This window comes from Pyxicephalus adspersus, chromosome 11 (genome assembly GCF_032062135.1).
Source record: "Pyxicephalus adspersus chromosome 11, UCB_Pads_2.0, whole genome shotgun sequence".
Lineage (NCBI taxonomy): Eukaryota > Metazoa > Chordata > Amphibia > Anura > Pyxicephalidae > Pyxicephalus > Pyxicephalus adspersus.
The window spans coordinates 57,109,242-57,121,079 of NC_092868.1; the positions used below are offsets into that span (position 1 = coordinate 57,109,242).

The 11,838-nt window shown below is 38.1% G+C and overlaps 1 protein-coding gene across 1 annotated transcript; it reads left to right on the top strand.

Moving 5' to 3' along the window:
- The first annotated feature begins 6,843 nt into the window (after window positions 1–6,843).
- LOC140340767 (nicotinamide N-methyltransferase-like) lies at window positions 6,844–11,337 on the top strand. Its single transcript, XM_072426147.1, has 4 exons — window positions 6,844–6,924; window positions 8,571–8,643; window positions 10,294–10,501; window positions 10,914–11,337. Exons 1-4 carry the CDS (start codon window positions 6,844–6,846, stop codon window positions 11,335–11,337), a joined length of 786 nt encoding a protein of 261 aa, XP_072282248.1.
- Window positions 11,338–11,838: the final 501 nt, after the last annotated feature.

Here is an 11,838-nt window from a genome sequence, read left to right on the forward strand (position 1 = left end):
GATTCTTCCTTTAACCAGAAGCAATATCATCCAGGAATGTATACTAGCCTGTAATGCAACATTCCAGAGGCCTTCCTAGAGGTCAAAATCAATGTATGTTATCATCCAGTTACAGAATAGATTCAACTATTACCAGTAACCCCGAGTGTTACCTGGGTGAGAAAAAAGTTGCTGGAAGCGGTAACCCCGAGTCACACTCGGGTAGGTAAACCTATGGGAAGTAATAGTAAATACAGCGCTTACCTGATCTGCCGGCATCCCGCCCCGTCCATCGCCGGAATCTCTGTGTTCTTTCTTCTTCCTCTGGCTGGCTTCTGCACCTGATGAGTCACCGGGGGGTTCCCGGTGACGTCGGTGAGTGTGTACGCCGGGGGGGGGGGGGGATTTGTATTGCATTCAATACAAAAGAACTGCATTGAATGCAATACATTGGATTTATATGTGTAAAATCAGTAACTTGTTCTTAAGAAAATTTATTTTACAGTATATATATTAGTATGAGTATATTACATATTTTTTTATTTAAAAAAAATTGGAAAAAAATTTTAAATAGATTTTTTAAATTATTCAATTTATTATTTTTACATGATTTTCTGTTTCAAACTTTATTATACTCATACTATTATATTATACTGTAAAATAAATTTTCATGAAAAGCAATGTACTGCTTTTAGACATATAAAACCAGAAAGAAATGAACTGTTAGGGAGGGTAAGCACTTAAGTAATAATAAATTAATAATAAAACTAAAAATTGGCAAAATTAAAAAAAAAACACACAAACACATGTAAACCCACACTTCCATATAAGGCCAAAATATTTCAAAAATGGCCCAAGAAATATTGCATTCAAAAAATACTTACAAAACCAATATGCAATATGGACCTATCAAGGGTGGAAAACTGGAGTAGAAAATATTTATGCAGGACAAACATTTAAAGGTGGTAATAAAGACATATTATTGCAATGAAACAATATGGCTACAAACACAGGAACATAACATTAACCTCCCTAGTGGTCTGATTCTGTCCAAATTTCCGTGCAAAAAGTGATACAATTTTTTTGCATGGAAATTTATTTTACATTGTAGGCTATATTTCTTAATAATAATAATAATAATAATTAAAAAACACATTTTTTTTTTTAATTAAAAATATATATATATACAGTTTAACATGTAATGTAACTGTACAGCAGCATATAATATAATATATATAATATAATATAAATATTATATGAATATAATGCTAACTCCCGGCCGCACCGACGTCACGGGAAACCCCACTGAGAAGCAGGAAGTGTACCAAGGACCTGCAGGGACAAGCAGGACGCCGGGGGACGGTGACGAGGCAAGGTAAATGTGTTTTTTGAGGTCAAAGTAACCCCGAGTGTGACTCGGGATTACCAGTTTTTGCAAGTAAAATCCTGCCCGAGTCACACTCGGGATTACCGCTTAGGAGGTTAACACTGACTTGTTAATTGCAAGATGGAAATCGAAACATTCAAAGTTTAAAAAACAAAAGCAGCTATTGTGCTAGATGGTAAGCAAAGTATGAAATGTAGCAACATAGATTAGGATAACACACCAACCAACAATAAGCTTCGCGAAACGCATCCATATGTTTAAGGGATACATGTTTTGACACAAAATGTCTTCCTCCCTCTCCCTCTCTCTTGATCTTGTGGAACAAATTTCATGGTGTGCAAGCTTTTATGGAATGAGCCTGTGCAGCAGTGTTACAAGGAGGACAAGGAAATAGCAGCATCCCGTGCTTCCCCCTAGGCCGTGCAGCCTGAGATTACCTTCTCCGCATCCCCTGCACACACTTTGAGGCTGTGCACAGCTGAATTTTATTTCTGATTTTAGGAGCAGATTAGTTCCTGACTCAATTCTGTCCTGCCATTTACTGCTAGGGCTTTAAAGCCTTTCTGCTTACAGTCACCCATGCCTGTTGTACTGTTAACCCAGGCTGAACTGCTGCTGGTGTGTTTTTCATTTATTTACTGCTTCTGACTCCTTTGCCAGACACCATCACAAAATGGGGGCAACTATCTGCTGGGATGGTGCAACTAGCTTACCAAAGCTGAGTGGGGGCTTCCTGTATGCAAAGAGTTGGGCGTTAGATTGGGGGACTGGTGTCTGGCGAGTACAGGTTCTGGACCAGGGCGTCACAGGTGGTTAGAGTGAACAAACAACCAAAAACCATTAATGCATAAGGCCACTTCTTAGCAAGTCCTTCAGAACGTTACTGTTCATCAAAAAGAAAACAAAGTAAAAAATAGGGTTTAAATCTGAGGGTGGATGTTGGTTGGGTGGGAGGTGGGTAGACACTTTTGTTTCTGCTTTCTCAGCATCCCCAGCACATATACTGAAGCTGTGTACAGCAGTCGTATGTGCTGCAGCCAATATATGCCTGCTTTCTCTATATCTTTGGACACCTTGTTTGGTGGGCTGATACTTGTGTGGCATTTTGCCGTTTCCTTGACATGCCTCTGGATTCTCCTGTACTCTGTTGTCTGTTTACTGATCCTGGTTTTTCTGACTTCTCATTGTGTCCCCTGTCCTGCTCCTATGGGCTCCTTGTAAGGCTCTCATCAGCGTCAGTCCTCACCAGACACCAGTTCCCCAATCTAACACCTCAGTCTTCACCTATAGCAAGCCCCCGCTCAGCCTCGGGAGATTGGTTATGTCTCCCCACAATGACTTACTGCACAAGGTATGGTGTCTGGACAGCAAGCCAAGAGCCCACAGATAAAGCAGTACAAGATTCCAACATAGCAAAGTCCAGAATACAGAGCGGTGGTCATACACAAGAGATCAGTCCACCAAATGAAGTACAAAGGAAAAGGCACAAGCAGAGTCAGGGTCACAGGCAAAGGTTGGTCCAGGCTGAGTTCAAGCGGGTTGTCAGGAAGAGGCAAGGTCATCAAAAATAAATCGGACAAAAACAAACTTAAGCACAGATTAGCCCAGCTATACGCTACAACAGGCACTGGTGACTGGGAGCAGAGGGGCTATAAAGCCCAAGCAGCCAATAGCAGCACAGGACTGAGTCAGGAGCCAATTGCCTTTGAATCCCCTTCAGCTGTGCACAGCCTCATAGAGTGGTGCTGGAGATGCAAAAAATACATTGAGTTGCACAACTAAAGGGAAGCAGAGGCTGCTGCTATCTTAGTTTTCCTGGCTGCTGCAAATGACATTGCTGGACAGAATAAACAGTGTTTCATACTGCGATGGTGCACAGCACAGAGTTGCTGGACAGATGCGCATTTCATAACACTCCTGGTTCCTTCATTCTCTGATGCCATACTTTGCACACTAAAGTCGTGCAGCAATTAAGTACTGGGATGGTGCAAAATAATAATTGTCGTTACAAACTTCTCTTCTCTTTTGGATGTTTATGCTTTTTTCAACAAGTATCCTTCAATTCAAATTGCTTTCTAAGATACTGGAAATATTCATTCAAAAAGGTTTTTGTTTTGGATCATATTGCATTGAAAACTTCAGATTAAGTTTATCTGTAGCCACCATATTAAAATACAACATTAAAATAAAATTCTATGATACCTGACCAGAGAAACAAGACCTCCTCTGTGCACCTATGCCAAGATCAAATATGGCAGAGATAATTTTAGAGGTCCTCCTCTGAGAATAAATATGGTTCTCACCTACCCAAGTACAGATTTGCCTAGAATGGGGCTCATATAGTTCCTATCTCCCAACACATGTACTTTTATGTAATTCAACAAATGCCTGTACAATGGCGTTTAGGTAAAATGGAAGAAAACATTAATTTGATTATGCTTGGGATTTTCAGTTTCAGCTAGTACTATTAAATGAGGAGACTGACACATTATGGCAGAACCTCTGATCACCGTATAATATATAGGTATGATTGTTGCACCTATGTCTAGCATAGCATGCTAACAGAAATACTCTTTAACTCCTGTTTATTAATTTTTTTGTGGCCAAACCAAGAACAATAACCTGAACCTAATAGTATCCACCAGGGACATTGTAATGTTTAGCTTTGAAGAGCGGTTACCTCTTGCCTATGTGCAGTGTTGTTGGAATCCATTATCACAGGGTTGGATGGTGGACCCTCCGTGTCACCAGCACAGTTGGCAGAGACATGCATGGGGTGCATAGTCTAAGCAACAACCTGCTTTTCTCAAAAGTCTCTAGAGGTGAGGATGTTAAAAATGACAAAACATTGCAGAAGATTTGCTAAACAACAGAAACTGGCATTACAAACCAGGCACAAAAGCATTGCAGCAAAGGATGAAACTAACAATAATGAGGATTACAATGAAAATGCATATGTATTTATATGCATTTAAATGTATTTTGACATATATATATACAAGTGAAATCACTAAATGTTTTTTTAAACCACCTTTGACAATAATCCTTTTTTCAATTATTTGATTTCTATCAAGCCAAACTACAATGACATTTTAGTTAGATCACAAATGCTTGGTGACAAGGTTTTACAATTCATACTATTGTGTGATGACATATTATGAAGTGTTAATTAGTATATATACAGCTTGATCTCAATTACCGGTAGTTTGCAGTGTTGCAAAGGAAACCAAAAAGTATGAAAACAGTGCAACAAATGTAACAATAACTAATAATTTTGGTAATGAGTACAATGTAACCCAAAAAAGTAGCACTTACCCAAAAGAAGATGAAGCATTAAAGATTCTAATTGACCTGTAATAGACTGTAGATGCGCACAGAACAGAGAGCAGGTGTGCGCTAATTAATTGCTATGATTTCACCATTACCTTAACAGATCCTCCTTAATCCCGCAGCTGAAATCTAATCGCTTTACTTGGCAGATTCGCGCTCCCTATTGCTCATTATCAAGGCAGGAATCCGGCTGGCAGTGAAGGCGTGTGTACTATCGCACTCGGCCCTGGACCGCGGGAAACCGGCTCACCGGAAGCGCGAACGTACGCACATCCAGCGTACGCGCATTTCATTGATGAATCAGGGCCACAATATTTACCCCCAGGCGGATCCTCCAATCAGGCATCGTAAGCCTTTATATAGGCGCCTATGTAGAGGAGCTGAACTCAGTTAACTCTTGCCCAACAGGAAAGAAATAAGTGATTTTAAAATATGCTTTTTTCTTAGCGCATATAGATGTTTTAAACATTTGAACAGCACAAACATTTTTTTAGGGCTAAGGGTAATATGCGTGCCATTAGAAAGAAGTGACCCACATTCCTACAAAATGAACTCATCCTCCACCCCAGTTTACCCCAATATAACCACACTTCCACTTACTGAAATCTGAAGGGGCAAGGTGGACTGTAACCCATTTTTGGCCCATTTTAGGCTTATGGACTTCTAGAGCTTGGCTCAGGCACATCCTCCTAGGGGGAATGTTACTTTCTATACTCATTTCCTGCCTATAGAACAATCAGGATCATCTGGGACTTTCCTCCTCAGCTAAAGTTCCCGCCTTTGCCATTTGTTTGTCTTCAGTTCTTTTACCTGTGGTCAAGATCTCTTTAGGATATTACTTAGAATAGTCTCCATGTAAATGCAGCCTGCCTAGGAATGCCCCCTTAATTAATTATATCCACCCATCCTATCCACCCACCATGGGAACAGCAAATACCCTTTTGTTAATTAAATATTAAAAAAAAGCAAACAAAAATCAAAAAGTGTCACATGCTTAACCAACAAACACATACAATATGAAAAAGCTAACTGTACAAATATGAAAAAAGGAACAAGATATAACAACAACATGAACTAGTAATAAGCTTCAATAGTCGTGAAAAATAGAGGTTGCTCACTGACAGGAAAACTAAAGAGTTTAAACTGTTGCCCGGCATGAATTTGAATAATAATAGTGATTTGTAAATCACCTGTATGGGGACAGCAGGAATACTATGTCTGGAATATGGATCTAGTATATTAGGTTTCTGTGAAAAATATATTTTCTGTTTTATTTCATTTTTTACTTTGTACACACTAATAAACGTAATGACACTGATATAAAAACATTGCCCTAAAATGTCTGCTTTTTCTCCCCTCCTTCAATAGTCACAAAGCGTCAGGCACACTGCATGTAATAGACATTAAACTGCTGGTTATAATAATTGATTAAATTCAAAAAGTAAGAATGGTGTTGGGAAAAGTTTATATGAAAAACGTTACTTGAGGATCTCCAAACCTGACACATTTTGCCCGATGGGCTTCTTCGGGGATTAAGGAGAACCATGTACAGAACCATGTACAGAACCATAAGTACATAAAGTATAAAACTATATTAAATTAAACAAGATACAAGAACTGATAAGTGGCAAAGTTGTATATAATCATAAGAAAAGGGTGTGATAAAAATAAATTATAGAGTTGTATACTGGTAACATATATATTAGCATATGACCTGCTGAGTGAGGAGGTGTATAGAGAGAACCCATCCAAAGTCTGACTCTTGGGCAACACTCACAAGGAGGAGAGGGGAAGAAAAAAGATATTTTTTAAAAAAAACATTCAAAAAGATAAAATTTTACCTAGCAAATGAACTTTTAAGCAATTGTTTTTAAAACAGACCTAACTGACAGGGTTGGTATGCATTAAAATATGCAAAATCCAGCCTAAATCCCCCATTATTACCCTAAAAATATCAACATGTGTTTTATGTCAATATTGATTGAAGAAAAAGGTAATGAGTTAGCTGTGACTGTCGTGTTAACCTAACAAACAAAGTTATGACAACATTGAACTAGATTTACCTTATAAATATAAATTGAATTCCTGGATATGTTAAATATACTAAAAAGAAAAAACCAAAAAAGTGAAATTTAATTGTCTGCAAGATGGATTCTGCACCAAAGAAATTCTACCACATACATGGAATTGATTCTAGGAATATTCTTGAAACCTTTTTCTCTAAAAATGCAGACAAGGAGTTTGGAGATGAAGCTTTTAAATTTCCCAAGATTAATTTTTATGTGTTAAACAGTGGCAAGTATACACATTTTTAACTATTGTATGTGAACAATGCAATTCTAGAGGAAAAAAAACAAGAGAAGGTAAAATTTTCATTGATAAGTCGAATATCGGGTTTTTTTCTATGCCATAGACCCTTTTCCCAAGAAGGTATTGTACATTAAAATACATCATAGTCTATGTAAAGTGATAGATTTTCTTAACAGTCTGTTAAATGTGTCTGTGTAATATTTTATCCCCATATAAAAAGGAACAGTTATAGGATCCAGTGGCTACCCTAATTACCCTTTTAGGGTGCCCATATTATTGACCCAACATAGGAAATTCATCATTCCCCACTGTGATTAGTGGTAATACCACTAAAAAAAGTTTTACCACTAATTAACACATATCATTTTATATCAACCCTGCAGGCTTGCTTTTCGGAAATATTTTGCTTGATGTCAGCATTTAATTCACCATTTTTTTCAGCCTCAAATGTCTTCAAAAATATAACTCTACTGAAGGTTAATGCGTTCTTTAGGTCCATGACAACCTACAGAGGACGTGGGTTGAATGATCCTGGTCATCTAATGGTGACAAATAATTACTGTGGGACACAGCTCTGGATTGAATGTAACATTGCCCCTTTTTGCTTTAAGTGATGAAATTCAGGACAAAGAAATAAACCTAAAGGAAGCTATTGAAACACATATTGAATGTCTAAATATTACCTAGTGTGATCATCATGCAGTACTGATATTGGACAGGAAGCAGTTGAGTATTGGCCTAGTTGCTCATTTAAAGCATAGAACCAAAAAGTTACTTGATTAAAGGTTAACAAAAAATAAAAAAATAAAAAACGTTGTGGGACGCCTTTAACAGACTGGGAAGCAGTTGGGGACTGTGAAATATAATTATTTATCATCATTGACTACAGATAAGTTTTGTAAGCAAAAGGTTCCACATACTCCTAAACACCAGCACAAAATTAGAGCACCCAACAGAATTACCATCAGAACCACTTTATTATTTTATTGAAATCATTGGTTGCACTCACATAGATCAACAATTATCTTGTTGACTAAATGACCATAAGAGCAGTACTTACCATGACCAATGGTTTTCAATGGTTCAATGTCCTTGGCTCTCTACTTGAGGTCCTTAGGAAGAGAAACAAGCAATTCTGCTTTCTGACAAATGAATTGTGCTCTGACCGGAAAATCAGATAATGCACCAGGGTAACCACACACTCCTTTAAGTTCCATCCATATTCCTTTAATTCCCATCCACATGTTTTGAGTAATTCCCCCATTTCTCAGGCCTACTTGAGTAAGCAACAGTAAAGTTTCAATCAGGTGAATCCGCATGATCGACTTGTAAATATTACAAACAACTTTATAGTAACAATAATCTATCTTATAGTAATAATAAATCACAAACTAATTGATTACCCTAGCTGGGTCACAATAAATATGAGCTGATTTCTCAAATAAGATATTAAATGGATGGAAATCATCGCGTTGAAGTGTGTTTAGAGATGGATTCCACACCAAAACAATTCTACCAAGATAATTTCGATGCCAGAGGTTACCTTGAAAACTTCTTCTCTGAGAAAGTGGAGATGATCTTTGGGGAAGATTGTTTAAAATTTCCCATGATAAATCTTCATTACGTGTTTAGCAGAGGTATGTATACTATATATTATGAGGGCTGGAAGGAACAAACCTATTGATTACACTGGATTCCATAATTAAAATGTGATTTAATTAATCTAATGTGAACAATTGGGTTCATTTGAATGTGAATAAGTGGGTTCATTTATAAATAGAGCCCTTTTGTTTTAATAATTTTAACTATTTCACTTTTTGAATAATTTGGCTTCTAAGATTGGACAAGAATACCTAAATAGATTATTGGGGTTTATTTGCTAAAGAAATATAGGCTGTACATTTTGCAATGTGAAGTATCTCCTTGCATGTGTATATGGGTAATAGGGGATAATAATTCACTTTGCTAAATAAATATTCTATTTTTTTTAAATAATCTAATTGTATGATATGTCATTATATTCAGGATATTATTGTGATATGTTTATTGATGATTCTAGTGAATGTATATGTTAGGAGATGCTTATCTGGCCAGCGATTCTGTGCTGTGCACACACACCTTGTTTTTTTGTCCAGAGCAGCAGCGAGGAGAACACGGAAATAGCAGCATCCCCTGCTTCCCTTTAGCCATGCAGCCCGAGATGTATCCTTTTGGCATCCCGGAACATAATCTGAGGTTGTGCACAGTTGAAGGAGGTTTTTGAAGCAGATTATTGCCTAGCTCTATTCTTCTATCAATGGCTGATAGAATGGTATCGTCTTATGATCACAGTCCCCAGTTGCATGTAGTAGCATTAATCTGGACTGACCTGCTGCTGTTGTGCTATTTGTTGGATTTACTGTTGCTGACTTTGCCTGTTTCCTGACTGTGAGATTGTATACTGCCTGGACTGACCTTTGCCTATTACCCCGCCTCTGTTTTGTCTTTTCCCTTGGATACCTTGTTTGGAGGATAGATTACCTGTGTATTTCATCTGGCTCTGTTTTCTGGAATTGCCTCTTCTGGGCTCTCCTGTACTGTGTTATCTGTGGGCTCCTTGTTCTCTGTCAGTCCTTTTCCAGATGCCATCTTTTGTGTACAGAAGTCCTATGGGCAGGACTGGGTCCTGGGACGTGTGGTGGGTCCTTGTAACTAGTCGTCGAGGATGAATGGGGGTTTGCTATAGGAAGAATGTGGCGCTAGATTGGGGGACTGGTGTCTGGTGAGCACTGGTGCTGTACAGGACCTTACAGTGAGATAATGAATAGTTCCTTTACTTTTTCAATCTGAGTAATGACTAATAATGATAATGATATAATGCTTATATGACGAGAATTACTTCTCCGGAGGTACCTCTGATATGACATTGAAACACAAGAAAGTAGAAGACAGGTTTTCTAATTGGGCAAAAGTGTCATATGTTTGAAATATTTGGTATTTTTAAACATTTAGAAAAACACAGTTGCAACACTAGTATTCATCTCAGAGTTGTCCAAATCCGTAAAAACTATTGCTACAATTTTCACAGTCTTCCAGATTGAATGAAGACCTGCATCATTTAGCCCAGCCCTCAGAGCTCTGCCAGTCATGAACCGGTCCTCTGTGGAGGGATCATTATGTAGTCTGGATTAATTACTCTTTTGCACTAAATAAATAACTTACCGGTATATTGAAAAAAAGTATAACACCCACATGTGTTATTAAGCACAGAGAAAGTATTATCACATGCAATACATTTTCATTTACAGGTTTTGTGGCAGGAAAGGTTTTGATTGACATCAGTATCGGTTCCTTCATCCACCACCTCTTTGCAGCCTCTGAGTTCTTTGAGGATATCATCATCTTGAAGTTCAGTGAAAAATGTGTAATGGAACTGCAGAGATGGCTGAACGATCGCACTGGAGCTTTTGATTGGACTCACACATCATCCACTGCTATCAAGTTAGAAGGGAAGAGGTAAGGTTTCGTTAAAGGTTTTTGTATATTTTATTTATTGTGTTTAAGACTAAAAATAAACTTTTACCTTTTTAGTTTCCCTTAAAAACGTTCATGAACAATTGAGCAGGTGTCCTGATGACATTTTGTTTGGAACTTTCTTCCTCTTGTATGACTTTGTTTTTATAACTTGCGATTGTTACAAGGACAGATAATAATTTGCTAAATCATATAAAGACCTAGAAGATACAACATGAAAACTCCAGGGTACACCTAGTATGCACTGGTCCTCCTTAGCAGCTGGGCCTCTTCTGCTGGTAAACTCGGCAAGGCTTGGCTGTCACTTTGACAGCCAGGTCCCGCTTTCAGTCTTAGGAGCTGCTAAAGTTTAGCAGTCAGGTCCACATTTTAAAACTTACTTTTTTTTTTTCAGCAACAAAATTCCTGACAAAGAAATGTCTCTGAAGACAACCATCAAACACATTGTTATGTGTAAACTTGAAAAAGAAAATATAACTCACCCCTTGGTGCTCCCTCTTGCCGACTGCGTCATCAGTGCATGGATATTGGATGTAATTAGCAAAGACCAAGATGAGTATGTGAAAAACCTGAAAAAGATATCAAAGCATCTGAGGATTGGAGGTCACCTCATACTACTAGGGACATCAAAAATGACTTACTTTAAAATTGGGGAGAACAAGTACCATGTCCTAAACTATGAGGAGGAGTTTGCAAAAAACACCCTCAAGAAGTTGGGGTTCATCATAGATTACTTTGCAGTGCAGAGAAGAAGTAATGCAAGCAATCTTGTCGATTATAAAGCTCTTACATTCATCATGGCTCACAAGGAAAAGTAGTTAAAGGTGGAAGACACTTTCAACAAATATTTAAAAACAACAAGTTAATTGAGTTAAATGAATGTGAGTTACACATTATCCATTGTGAGCAAATCCAAGGATTAGTTACATGGTGTTCTTGGTGTAGCATTAGGTTCTTGTTAGAACTCTGTGCCACCTCCCATTTTCTTCCTTTAGGATGATATTGCAAATGTTTGTTCTCCACCATTGCAATGTTAGGCAATGGTTAGCTGGCCGATACCACTCTTTATACCACCATAGTATATCACACCCTGTCTGTTGCATGCAGCAGTGTAAAGATCAAGAAATTACTTGTCTGCCCTCTGCTTAGCAGCTTGCAGTAACTCCTGCTTCCATTTAGCCGTGCAGCCTAAGATGGACCTTTTCGGCATCCCCAGCATGTTCTCCAAGGCTGTGCACAGCTGAAGGGGATTTTAGTAGCAGATTAGTCCCTGGCTTAATCCTGCCCTACCATTGACTGATAGGGCTTAACCTCCTAGC

What these genes read in the sequence shown, in the direction of transcription:
- LOC140340767 (XM_072426147.1), top strand. Translation starts at nt 6,844, where the DNA reads ATGGATTCTGCACCAAAGAAATTCTACCACATACATGGAATTGATTCT. An exon ending in AAACCTTTTTCTCTAAAAAT is followed by an intron (nt 6,925 to 8,570) that starts GCAGACAAGGAG and finishes TTCTTCTCTGAG; the next exon opens with AAAGTGGAGATGATCTTTGG. An exon ending in TCATTACGTGTTTAGCAGAG is followed by an intron (nt 8,644 to 10,293) that starts GTATGTATACTA and finishes TTTCATTTACAG; the next exon opens with GTTTTGTGGCAGGAAAGGTT.